This window comes from Poecilia reticulata, linkage group LG4, assembly GCF_000633615.1.
Source record: "Poecilia reticulata strain Guanapo linkage group LG4, Guppy_female_1.0+MT, whole genome shotgun sequence".
Lineage (NCBI taxonomy): Eukaryota > Metazoa > Chordata > Actinopteri > Cyprinodontiformes > Poeciliidae > Poecilia > Poecilia reticulata.
The window spans coordinates 7,789,438-7,803,533 of NC_024334.1; the positions used below are offsets into that span (position 1 = coordinate 7,789,438).

General features: G+C 35.5%; 2 protein-coding genes across 5 annotated transcripts in view; both read right to left on the reverse strand.

Annotated features, from left to right (window-relative positions):
- Positions 1-508: 508 nt before the first annotated feature.
- LOC103463443 (thromboxane A2 receptor-like) lies at positions 509-10,066 on the reverse strand. Of its 4 annotated transcripts, XM_008406797.2 has the most exons (4): positions 9,544-10,064; positions 3,455-4,313; positions 2,863-2,993; positions 1,553-1,683 (listed from the first exon to the last, which is right to left on the reverse strand). In XM_008406797.2, exons 2-4 carry the CDS (start codon positions 4,244-4,246, stop codon positions 1,638-1,640), a joined length of 969 nt encoding a protein of 322 aa, XP_008405019.1. In that variant the 5' UTR covers positions 4,247-4,313; positions 9,544-10,064; the 3' UTR covers positions 1,553-1,637. The 4 variants fall into 4 exon arrangements, with proteins under 4 accessions (XP_008405016.1, XP_008405019.1, XP_008405018.1 ...); XM_008406794.2 differs by lacking the exon at positions 2,863-2,993 and having other exon boundaries at positions 509-1,683; positions 9,544-10,057; XM_008406796.2 differs by lacking the exon at positions 1,553-1,683 and having other exon boundaries at positions 2,393-2,909; positions 9,544-10,066.
- A 2,960-nt stretch (positions 10,067-13,026) lies between these two features.
- Positions 13,027-14,096, reverse strand: part of LOC103463442 (thromboxane A2 receptor-like) — a 13,211-nt gene continuing 12,141 nt past the window's right edge. Inside the window, exon 4 of the mRNA XM_008406792.1 lies at positions 13,027-13,475. Within this exon, the coding sequence (XP_008405014.1) occupies positions 13,131-13,475 (345 nt within the window). The 3' untranslated portion in view covers positions 13,027-13,130. The remainder of the gene's footprint in view (positions 13,476-14,096) is intronic.

Below are 14,096 nucleotides of genomic sequence, written 5' to 3' on the forward strand. Positions count from 1 at the left end.
TGGTGCCATTTTTAAATGTTTTCACTGTATCCAATCCTTGATTAAAACAAAAAGAAAAAAGAAGAACTAAATCCACCAACCTTTTTTTTTTACCCAGTTTGTTCTATGAGTTTATAAGTCTAATTAYTATATTCTAAKCTATTATTTCAGCCATGGCATTAAGCTGAATMAAATTTCTTTTACATATTTTTAATGCAACTGATGAATGAAAATTCTGATACAATTATTGATTCAAAAAGATCCAAATATTTTGCCAAAATCTAGAATTTGAGGCCTTTAGTCAAAGTCATTGGTGCAAACTTATTTGTAAAAAGCTAATACTCATGTAGTGATGTAATTGCTAGCATTACAAATGTGTCCCTAATAGTACTTTTATCTCAAAGACACAGTTCTTTACACTTTGATYAGAACTGCRCACCAACACTGAGAAGCAGAAGTTAAAGCAAAATAATGTCTTTTTAAGGCAGAATGACAACAATGAAGAACAAAAGACAAACCACATTTTTAAAGATGTTTAATGTTTTGTGTAATGAATAAAAAGCACATTACTATCACATTGTTAAATTACACATTATCACTGAAGGAGACAAGAAATTGAAATGTTTATTTTTTCACTTCACTAAAGGTACAAAAAAATGTCACAAAGCAGAAAGTAATACTGTCGATAAACATTAACTCATTTTTATAAACATATTTAACGTACTGGTGGTCTCTGCTTTGGATCTTATAATTGTTATGGTTCATACTAAAATGCATGTACAGTACCTCACCTCTCGCCAAATGACTACTGGAAATAGGCAGCAGTCCAACCACCATGTAGATGTGGATGGATGGATGGGCGGATAGATAAGAAACAGGAGAAAATATTAAGGAAGTTGCTTTTGTTGATCTGTAAAGATCAGAAAATCTTCCTTAATGACCACTCTTATGTTTTGATATTAAAACATGTAATTCTCAAACTGCATAAAATCCTCTTTATGCATAATAATACAGCATATTTATGCCATATAACTTATTAGCTGCTTATAAAATATACAAAATCCACAAGGAAAAACAGAAAAATGCCAGCTTACACATCTCATTCTTAGTTTTATATATGATGCCAGTTGAAGTATATTTTTGAATATAAGTTATATCTCTGTACACAAGTAAATGCTTCTTAGTCTTTGTATTAAAAGAYTGATGMYATCTGACATCTGAAATACACGCAGAGCCATAAGGAGATAGTTGCTTCACATTGTTTGTGCAACCATGCAAGTTAATTTCATCACATTCATCATGAAAAACAACAGCAGAGCAGACCACATTTACAGGTTCACTTATGTGACTCTGCTGTAATTATGACTCAGATCCAATCAAACATGGAGAAAGTGAGGATGATGTTGGTGGAGASGGGGGCATCACATTTGATTTTTCAGGATCCTCTGGGACATCCGCGCGCAGGGTGCTTCCCAGTGAAGACCGTGCGAATCGATGGACGTTGTCACGTATAGTTGAAGACAAAGAAATGATGGAGGTCCGGGACCAGTCAGCATTAGGGTTCACTATCCTCAAAACTGACCGGCGAAAYAGGATGTATACCCACGGATCTAGGATTTGGTTCCAGGTTGCAAAGCGTATCCAGAGAAGCAGATATATCACATTAAAACCRGTCCTGGCAACAGCTGTCTGGGCAATGAAGACCTAAAAGTTGTAGAATAGTTGGTTTGGGTATAACATTGAAAAGAAAGGTCAGCAGATGGAAAATAAGATTAATTAGAATAAATTAAGACAAAAAATAAAGGATAAAAATAGAAAATTATTAAGAGTTGGAAAAGTTGAAAAAAAGAGGGAAAAGGATTTAATTGGTTAATATTACAAATACACTCAAATCCTGAAAAGATAATTAGATGTGAGTAATGTGCTAACAGTTTCATGTCCCTGTGGGGTAAGGATAACAATAAAACAGCTAACCTCACTTGCTTTATGTAAATTGTTGCATTTTATGAAGCATTGCTTTATTCATGTTATGCTCAAATTCTCCAGTGGCAACAAACCATGCTATAAAAAGTTTCTTTTCACATGACAAATAGAMTACAGGTGTCTTATATTTTCTGTTTAACATTCAGCCGGCGTTAGAATGTTGCTCTTGTCTAAGCAATGCATTGAAAACAGTTGATTAGTGCAGATCCACGTTGTTGCATTATAAATAGTTGCATGCAAATCATTAGATAAGTGTAGAGAAGGTGTTTGTTGAGAACAGCTTTTACAGCAGCAGAGAATCTTTACAGTTTAAAACATTAAGGAAAAATGCTTGTAAACCAAACTATTTGGTTTATAATAATAAGAATAATAATAATAATAATAATAATAATAATAATAATAATAATAATAATAGTAGCACTTTTTCAAACACTCAAAGAAGCTTACAAGAGAAATAAATAAATAATAACACACACACACACACATGCACACACACATATATTCACAGATTGTTTGTTTCATATTATATTGTCAGGACATAGTGACAGTTCTAACAAATATGTAAAAATATTAATATAAAAACCACCTTGTTTATAAAAGTTACATACTGCACCTTTATCTGAGTGGGACAGAATGGAGAGTCAATTGCATTAAAATTATGATGGGACATGAGATGATGAGACTATAACATGTTGTGAGTTTCATGATAATGACATGGCTCATGGTTTGGCATTATTATCACAGCACTGTGCAAATGTACATCCATGGGTTTTAATTACAGATGGCACTGACATGCTGGTGTAGCAGGCATGCTGTAGCTCACAGTTAGGACATGAGGGGATGAACAGTGACTGTTTAAGCTGTGCCATCACATTTTGATACATGTAATTTGTTACTCGCCTTAATTTGCACACTTTTATCATGATGTAAATCCAGGGATCAAGTATCTGATTCCAGGTGGCAATTCGAATGAAGAACAAAAGCATGTCATCACTTGCAGGGAGAGTCAGTGAACTCATCAGAATATATATCTGCATGGGATGTTACATAATTAGGGTTAGACATGACTGCATAACAGTACATGTTCCAACACACATGGAATTTAAATAAAGGRAATTGGGACATKTTCACATAATGTCTTGGGAAATTACTAAAAGCCGATAAAATGAGGAGCCTTTGCAAGTAGATTGACAAATACTGTATCAGTATTTACTGTATATTCATCCATTGTCTACACAGGTCCCCAGTCCATCAGCCACCTGTCCAGGCCACCGCAGTGTTGTATATGTTCATTATAAATATTCTCAATATGATCTAGACAATTAGCAGTGTGTTGATTTTGTAAATAAATAATTTAAAATGAAAATAAATTGAACCAAAATCTCTTATGCTAAGACTTTGTAAATATTGAATTAATCCAAAAAAACAGCAGTCATGAACATACACAGTGAGGGTCATTCTGAAAGAAAGTAGGAAAAAGAAAACATCTTACCAGCAAGGGGCACCAGCAAACGGTGGAAATGGTCATGATCAGTATAAGCTGCAGCATCATTTCCACTTCATGGTCTCTGCTACGCTGTCTCCTCTCTGCTCCACAGTAAACCTTGAACAGGGTCACCACACTCACAGTGTTCAGCAAAATTGATGTTGCAATGCTGATCAGTCCAACCAGGGAGAAAAGCAGAGCGAAACTCCAGTCACTTGTTTTGGGGGTCATGTTGAGGAAACACCAGGAGCCAGGAGTCTGAATGTGGTAACTACCAAACCCTGCTAGTGGCAGCAACGATATGCTTCCAGCAATGAACCACACCATCAGCACCATGGAAATAGTCCTTTTCTTGGTCATTCTGGAGGAACTTGCAAATGGATGGTTGATGCCAATAAAGCGCTGGGTGGCCATGGTGGCACCAAGTAGCAGAGGGGACAATCCATAGAAGACCATGGACATACCCATGAAGTTGCAAAAGTGGCATGTAGGGTCTGACTCACGCCAGTCAACAAGTGTAGCGTAAAACGAAATCACGAAGGAGCCAGTGACCAGCAGACCCATGAAGTCAGTGACTACAAGACCACCCAGGAGAATGAGGAAGAAAGAGCGAGAATTATTTTTTGTCTGCCTAAAGGATTTGATGAGGACAATAAAGGCAATTAGATTAGAGATGAGGCCCAAAGCACTGAAGGTGGCTGAGTAGCTAACGTTGTTAATGCCAGCATTATATCTATATGGAGTGGTGGTGTTGGCGTAGCAGGATGGGGTGTAGTTTGAGTTATTCATGATGCTCATCAGATGGGAATTCCGATCACTCAGTGATGTAGAGATGGTACAAGCTCTCAGGAATCACTTCATTCACCTAAACAAGTGAAAATGAAAGTATTAATTCAAGACTTTACTTAAATTTTAGTTGATAGATAATTAACACAAAAGTCACAACCACKCTACAAACATACTTTTCGGTAGGATATTTGTTGCTCTTTTTGTAAGAACTAAACCTTTGTTCTAACCTTTGCTCTGTACAGAGTCTGGACTTGAAGTTTTACATTTTACCTAATTGCTAAGATTTGGGTGGGATGTGTAATGTAGTGTTTGATGATGTTTACCCAGAATTGTATGTGATTCTTTCAGATCTTTCTCCTGCAAATTTACTTTGACATTAAGGCAGCAAACTAATGTCCAGACAATCTCTGTCCAGGATTTTCTGGTAGAGAACAGAATTCAGCAACAAGTCGTACATTCATGATGCAAATCAACAAACAATAAAAAATAAATCAAGCATAAGTTTACMAGCAACTTGTTTGAATGTTGGGTGTCAATGTGCTCTTGAAGGGAGTACTTGACCAATCATTCCTGTGAAGGTTCACCACRGTTTCATATTTTCTCTATTTGTGGATAATGACTCACCTTTTTCTARAGTATCAAAGCCTTAGAAACGACTTTGCAAAAATTTCTATCCAAATTTTTTTATCCTATTTCATGATGTCAGACATGTTCTATTTAATTTATTTTGTGTTCAAAAGCTTTGGTGTTGCATGTGTAATTAAAATTAACCGTCCAAAATGTAATGTATTCCAGTTAATGACTGATTTAAGGAGGTGGATTGTTTTTTCACACAGGGCCAGCTTGATTTTAATTGCTTTTYCCCCCCACAATAATTTAAATTCTCACGTGAAAGGTAGAGTAGCATTTTCTACTTACTCAGACAATATTTTTCTAATAATATTTGTTGGATTATCTGAAACATTCAAGTGTTGAGAAAACGCAAAAACAAAGATAAAAATAAAAACAATAACAGAAACAGGCGTCTGTAGAATAGAATAGATTAGAATGGAATAGCATAGAAATATCCTATGCTATTGTCCCATAACAGGAACATTTCTGATTTTTGCAAAGTTTCAAGAAAATGCAATAAATRAAGCTCTGCCRAATTGTTTACTTTTTTCAACCATCCATTTGGAAAATATGCTTACTTCACCATTGCTTAAATTTAGAGAGTGATCTATGCTAGTGTTTCCAAAAAATGATTTGAAAAACRTTGTCCATCACATTTCATAAATTGTAAGGCTGCTCCTGGGTAAATCATTTATACATWTCCACATRAGGTTGATTCCAKGTAAATAATGTATGCACTTCCACATCACCCCYCCCAACATCTATACATAACAGCTCTCTTGTATTGCAAAGATAAAATCATCTGGTGCWGGAGGAAGGAATTAATCAGATGATGAAACAGGCTTTGAACAAGTTTMCAGCATAGGCACACTAAACAAATKTAYCTGAAATGCAAATATTGCGAGTCAGTTGTAACAGTGTTTCTTTTTATGCCAGACCTGGGTGCAATCTGAAAACATGAATAACTCTTTTTTTACTTAGAACTGGCAGTGGGGTAAACATTGTTTCAGGAATTTTAGAGTAAGCAAACTGGGACAGCACCTTACACATAGCTTGTACATTATAGAACAGTAACGTGTTACAGCAGCAGAAGGGGTCAAAAATGAGGGAAATGACAGYTTAACAAAAATACAGTGAGAAAGATACCATATCCTGACAAGAAATACATTTCTGATGGTTGTGAAACAGAGAAACATGAAATTTATATAGAGTCACATAATTTACSTAAAATGTTGTCCCAAGTGACCCAGCATGAACTTTCTCATTGTTCCCTTGAAGAGACTGTCTTCAAGGAAATTTTAGCTTTAAGCAAATATTGTTCTTCAGGGTAAATGCATATAAATAAAGAAGTAAGGTTATTTGCTCTGTGCAAAGTATTTGTTTTTCATRAATTTTGAGGAAATTCATAACTAAAATAGAGAGGGAAAGATAYCACATCCTGACAGGAAATAYGTTTCTGATGGTTGGGAGACAGAGAAACAGGAAATTTATACAGAGACACATAATTTGCCTAAAATGTTGCCCCAAGTGACCTGGAATGAGCTTTTCATTGTGTAGTGTAATTSAAGAAACTGTCTTTAAGAAAAGTTTAGCTTTAAGCAAATATTATTCTTCAGGGTAAATGCACACAAATACAATAGTAAGGTTATTTACTTTGTGCAAACTATTTGTTTTTCATGAATTTTGAGGATATTGATCACAAGAATAAACATGGAAAGGAAATCTTTTGAAAAAATCTCACAATCTAATAATAGCATTTGGCATTGCACCARCATAAAATGCGGCAGAAGTACAATGAAGCTCATCTGGTGACCGATGCAAGTTYCATAGAGAAAGAAGTGAATAAATAGTGCTGTCATAAATCAGAGAAAAATAAAAATTGCACTTTATATATAACTAAACATTACACGACTTAATGAAACTGATCAAACCTATTGCAGTATTGTAAAAAAGAAAGCAAACCCCCCCCACAAAAAAACAGTCCCTGAGTCTGATAGTGCATGACTTTAGCCCAGTGAGTCTGGTCCAGGACGACAGCTCAAACACTCATTATCCCGGGTGTGTACAGTCTGTCAGAATACTGAAAACCCACTAAATACACTTCGTCAAAACCCAAACCAAAAGTGGACAAGTCCATCTATATGTGGGATTTAGACACACATTTAAAGTAAATATATTATCATTATTTCTTTACACAATGTTTTTTAAAGCAAGATAAACTGTTAAAGATCCAGCACTAAATGTGACACACAGATGAAAGGCAAAATGTGATAAAACCAAGAAATAGGCTCATGCAACCAAGTGCAATAAATCTTGAACTGCGAGGAATTAATGCATAACTATTGATGAAAATGTTTGACAATCTGCAAGTGTCCAGAAACTGTCCATGAAAATACTGCTCTAAAAACACAAAGACAAAAAACATTTGTATAACTAAAACAGATGCACAGGAGTATGACAGATTTTTCCCAGGAGCTAAAAGACAAWTTTTTTTGCAAAATTTGCAGCATTTGATATGAACATTTTTGTGAAAAGACTACCTTGCAAACAAATTCCACTAACRCAACTCTGACTTAAACAGGAAGTCCCTTTAAGTGTCTAAAAAATTACAAAGGCTGTGATCAATGGATGGTCAAACACTTTGAAAAACATCCTATTTATGAGAGTTTCTAATCACTGGAATGCATTTGTGTGGAATCAAATTGTTGTGCAATTTTTTGTGTTTGTCTTTTTTTTCCCCAAGTCTGTCAATTTTGTCTGTTAGTTTCCAATAACATGCAGCAGAAACATTTGTCTTAACCCCATTTACTTTTCCGAAAGCTATTGTTCAGCTTGCATACTTGAAAGTGGGACAAGGTCAACCACAGAGGAAACTGATCTTGTATTGTTGACAGAAAAACAAACAAAAATCAGCACTTAGGGTCAGTTGTATCTTAATCATGGAGGATGTAACTGTTATATGTAGAGAGTTCGATTGCATTAAATGTGTTGATATGAATACTATTTGGGTTGCAGTGTTTTGCAGACATATTCCCCCCCGACCACCATGAACGCAAACCTGTATTTTAAGTATTAATTTTGATTTTCTGTGTCAGGCCAAATCAAATAAACACATGGTTGTAAAACTGACAGATAGGTCAACTAGAGTTCTGCATCATAGCCCACACATGTGCAATTTGATCTTAGAATAAATACAGTTGTTCTATGAACACCTCAGAGGTTTGTAAAAGATCAGTCGTGAATAAACAGAAAACTTGAAAGATTATGACGGTTACAAAGTTAAAATGTAATCATTTTTGTGATTTGTAAAATAACATCAAAACCACATAAAATATGATGCACATTTTGATCTTTGTATGTTCTATAGTATCAAGTATCAAACTACAGGGACTTAAAGTGTGCGTCTGACAAAAGGCTGCATACCAAACTGTTAGAAAGCAAAATTCTGTTGGTTTCCAACAGTTTGACCCCAGTCATAAACAACGTTCACAGCATTTGAAAGTAACAATATGGTTATTTGCATTGTATAAATGTTCATGAAGTCAAGCCTTGCCATCTTTTGCTAATACATTTTGGCACAACATAAGAAAAGCAACGCTTTCAAAACTGCCGTTAATGGGAAGTGGTCATTACCACTCACTATGAAAATGTCCAGACCAACATTGCGTGTGAGAATCAGTATGGGAAAATGAGACTTAAACTAATCATCAAACATTTTGTGTTTCAGGTCAAATGAGAAACATGAATGGTTTGCAACCACAGGCAATACATATTGTCTCACAATGTCTTTATTTATTTAATTAATTTTTCACACTTTACAAAATAACAAGACAACAAAACATAGTCAGTGAAATGAGAATATAAACAAATTCTCAAGACATCCCTTCTGCCCATTATGCATTAGTTCCTTGTCCAAAAGGGACAAGGGTACAGGTGAAAACTTATATAACCCTATCACTGTCCCTTTAAAAATATAATACAATTTTTCATATTCTCTCTATAAGACAAGAGTTAGATGTCTATAAAGGCTATAAACGGCAGTTACACATTTTTTGTTTGTTTTTCAAACTTCAGCGTGAAAATCTGTGTTTGTGTCTGCACAATCATCGTTTGCTTTAAATTACAGGATTGATTTACCACGGTAGCCTCTTTCACTTTGTGCTGTTAAGGATAATCAGTGCTATCAACTCAAAAGTCTGATTTCATTGATTATCTCTTCTTGTATCTTCTCTAGTCAAACAGGAATGATGAAAGGTTGATCCAAAATATATCAACTAAAATCTACATGACCAACCCCTCAGAAGATTTCAGACATTTCACTTGTGATGGCATGCATGAAATGTCTGAGAACGTACAGGTTAAAGTGCAGGTTATGTAATCAGGCAGTATTCTTGCTTGATCTGCTGCTTGCTTTAATACTAAAATATCATATGAATCTAACTTCAAACAAACTATAGGAAGAGGAAGAGCATGGGTTTGTTATTTTGACATACAGTCAAATGTGTTCTGTGTTTTTTCACATTTCCTCTACCTCTGGCTACCGACAACAACAAAATGAAAGTAAATGATAAAATAGGACTGAACACATCTTGGTATAAGCACACATACTCAAAGGAAAATTCAAATAATTTAAGGTTCTGTTCTGTTGAAAAGCACATAAACAAATATATTAAGTACTAGAAAAAGAGACTTACCATAACAAAAGTGGTCTCTGGAATGCTCAGGAAAGTTTTTACTCCTCTACCAGAATCATTCCTATGCTCTTCTATGATTGTTTACAGTAATTCAAACAGTGCACACAGAAAAGTATCAAATGGCGTGTAGCTTGTGAAAAGTCTCAGGTGATGGCTGATCTGAAAATGCAGCAAAACTGCAGGGCATCAACAGTTATTCAGAGTCATCTTAACTTCCTTTTGCGGGCTGTGTTCTCTCCTGCCGCAGCTCAGATACACATCTGTTTCATTCTGGCTACATTTCCTTTAACTTGCATCACTCCTCCCCGGAAAACAAAGGGGGAGGGCTCTGGCATTATACACAGGAAAGTTCATGTAGGGGGGAAAACATTTCTCACTTGCCATTGTTAAAATTCCTAGTTATCCTCATTGGTCAGTGTTTGTAAAAGGGAACATTTTATCATCTCGGCAAAGAAAATCTACAGAATATTTAGCTATAAATGAAACATGGGAGGCAGTGACTGTCAAATGCGGTTCCCAAAGAAAAAACACATTTTCCTTTTGTCTCTATTTGAAGTCCTAGTCAAGGAATACCAAGAATCACAAAATGCACAAAAAAATAAATAAGTCACCATTTCTTTCCCGACAATGTGTAAAGTGCACCTATAAACAGAGGACTGAAACCAGTTTGGCTGGCATGACACCAAGTGTCTGCAGTCCTTCCTGATAAGGGCATAGAAATAATGCAGGCAGTGCAACAACACAGACCATAAAAATGTCTGTTCTGGGTCTTATCCAGTGGAGTTAACATGAGAGGTTTGAAAGAACAAAAGTGAAAACAAGAATTACTTTAACATTATTCCGGAGCTCTTGTTAATAGTTCCTAATTTGCTTTCTTGATGTAGTCCAACAGAATAGCATAAAAGGATAATGAAATTGACTGAAAGGAAACAGTGTTTTCAAAGCTTTCCATTCAAAGAAGAAAAAAAAACCTAAATTAATTTGTGTTCAGCCTTTTACCCTCGCACTAAATACATCCCAGTGAAACCAATTACCTCTAGAGTAATCGAAATAGTAAACAAAGTTCATGAATTTAACGGAGCTGCTAAAATAGAAATCCAGATGTTCAGTAAAGACCATTGATGTTTATTAAACCATTGAGGTATAATACCATGCAGGTATTTAACCTCAATGGTTTAAAACATAAACCAAGAAATTGTGGTTTGTGTGATTAGTGTAATGTGCATTGCTAGGTTTTTAAGATGCAGTTTAAAGAAGAAGAACCACACTTTGTATTTGTATTCAAGTGTGTCCACCGGGAGCAGGTTTTTTTTTTTCCCAAAGTATGTTAGCACTTTCTTGTCCATTTACATTGCTTTCATGTTTTTAACCTTGAATTTGACATGTTGTAAAAGTTGTTCACACAATAAAAAGGACATATTAGCATTGCAAGTTCAAGTAAAGCAGCTTCATATCAGGTTTTAGTGTTTAGTTTGGGTCACCAGCTAACAGTCATCAAAGTGCACAAACAAGAACGTTTTACAAGAAAAAAGACATCACATTTTTTCCTTGTTAAAGTTAAAGTAAAATCAGACTGAACGTCTCTTGTTTGAAGTCAATTGGAATTAGGAAAATTATTTCCAATTGCTAAATGTTGCAATCACACAAGAAAGAATGTCATAGATTTATTCATTAATGTCTTCTAAATCAGAAGGTTATATAAATTTTTTCTCTCTGAGGTAGCATTGTATTTGCTACATGAGTTTGGTCAATTTCATACATTGTAATGTATTTGCAAATGAACTCTTCAGAGATCTGAAGTTCGAACTGCGTTCACTTTCATTGTCAGTCAGGTCATTATTTAAGATGATACAAGCAGAATACAGGTCAATCATATTAAGGTTGGAGATTATCCATGAAAACCAATCAATCAATAGGACAACAAGAATATTTGAAACAGTTAAAATTCTTAAGATGATCACTGTCCCTGTTGCCACTTGCATTCAAGTCCAATATGAGAGGCCCCAAGGGCCAAAACCTACAAACTCTCTTACACATACTATCAAACTCTCTCACATTCACTATCAAACACTCTTACACGTACTGTCAAACTCTCTTACACGTACTGTCAAACTATCAAACTCTCTCACATTCACAGTCAAACTCTCTCACGTTCACAGTCAAACTCTCACATTCACAGTTAAACTCTCTTACACGTACTATCAAACTCTCTTTCATTCGCTATCAAAGTCTCTTTCATTCGCTATCAAAGTCTCTTACGGTCACAGTCAAAGTCTCTTGTATTCAAGAGACTTTTGCAACGGAAGTTAACTTAAAATTTCAGTTTCTGATTGGACCCCAGGCAGGAGTAGGTTTCACAGACCGAAAAATAGCTGAGCACAAAGAAAGATTTATTTACAAATTATTTTCTTTCAACAAATGCTATACATCTTTGGGTGTATACCACCCCTGTAGCATGTGAGTAAAAAGCCCAGTTATACCGCTCTAAAGTAGGTACGGGCCCCTGAGTCCGTTAAACCCAGTAACTTATGAATAATAACTCTTAATACACTCTCGTGTTTAAACCTATGTTGAGTTTCACTCACCTTAGAATAATGATACACCAGTACTTTTCTATTCTTCTCACCCAATCATGTAGCTCTGATTAAGAATAATAAACTTCACATACTATCCTATAAAAACAAACACACACACCTGTATGAGATTTGAACTTTTGAACATATATTAAACAAAAATAAATTCAGTCTTTTGGTTTACAACCCCTATATTAAATGTGGGCCCACACTTCAATGTCCACCTAAGCCGGCAATGATTAACTAAAATACAGTCCCAAAACAAAAACCCGTTAGAGGCCTGATGTGATGATGAAGCGTGAAATTGCGATACCTTACTCCAAGGAAAATCTTGAACCTTCACCTGTCCTTGGTCCCAGTCAGCAAGATGTCTTCAGCTCCTTCACCAGTCCCTCGGTCCACAGGATTCAGGAACAGCAGGAAAGTCCAACGTAGACACAGTCCTCCAGCACAGTCATAGAAACTCTTAGTGTAAGCTCATCTCTCTGCACTAGGCTTAACTCTTGAACGCTCCCACGTCGGAAACATTAGTTGAGTCTTCTGTTAGCCGAGTTAGCTCACAGTATTCAAGTCCATTCACTGTGCTAATGAATGCTAATGTGTTAGCGAGCATTACATAGGACTTTTCACCTACTGTACAGTGAACTCCGGTCTGAAATTATCACACTAGCTGCAAACAAGAGTGTAGAGTCGATATCTATTAAAAAACTGTCGAGTTGAAAGTCTAAATATCTGCAAAAACACTCGTTTCTTAATAAGTCCACCACATTTTTTCAGCACGGTTCATCATCTGTTTATTCACGACCTGTAAGTACAGCTTTTTGTTAATACTTATTTTTTAAACAATTTTAACATATTTAAGCAAACATATTTAATACATTCTAAATTATTACACCTTCCATGAACTTAACTCAATACAAAATACCTTTAATTTGGACTGGGTTACAACATTCATTATGAAAAACAACAGCAGAGCAGACCACATTTACAGGTTCACTTATGTGACTGCTGTAATTATGACTCAGATCCAATCAAACATGGAGAAAGTGAGGATGATGTTGGTGGAGAGGGGGGCATCACATTTGATTTTTCAGGATCCTCTGGGACATCCGMGCGCAGGGTGMTTCCCAGTGAAGACCGTGCGRATCGATGGACGTTGTCACGWATASWTGAAGACAAASAAATGATGGAGGTCCGGGACCAGTMAGCATTAGGRTTCACTMTCCTCAAAACTGACCGGCGAAACAGGATGTATACCCACGGATCTAGGATTTGGTTCCAGGWTGCAARGCGTATCCAGAGAAGCAGATATATCACATTAAAACCRGTYCTGGCAACAGCTGTCTGGGCAATGAAGACCTAAAAGTTGTAGAATAGTTGGTTTGGGTATAACATTGAAAAGAAAGGTCAGCAGATGGAAAATAAGATGAATTTGAATAGATTAAGACAAAAAATAAAGGATAAAAATAGAAAATTATTAAGAGTTGGAAAAGTTGAAAAAAAGAGGAAAAGGATTTAATTGGTTAATATTACAAATACACTCAAATCCTGAAAAATAATTAGATATGAGTTATATGCTAACAGTTTCATGTCCCTGTGGGGTAAGGATAACAATAAAACAGCTAACCTCACTTGCTTTAAGTAAATTGTTGCATTTTATGAAGCATTGCTTTATTCATATTATACTCAAATTCTCCAGTGGCAACAAACCATGCTACAAAAAGTTTCTTTTCACATGACAAATAGACTACAGGTGTCTTATATTTTCTGTTTAACATTCAACCAGCGTTAGAATGTTGCTCTTGTCTAAGCAATGCAATGAAAACAGTTGATTAGTGCAGATCCACGTCTTTGCATTATAAATAGTTGCATGCAAATTGTTAGATAAGTGTAGAGAAGGTCTTTGTTGAGAACAGCTTTTACAGCAGCAGAGAATCTTTACAGTTTGAAACATTAATAAAAATAAACTATATATATATA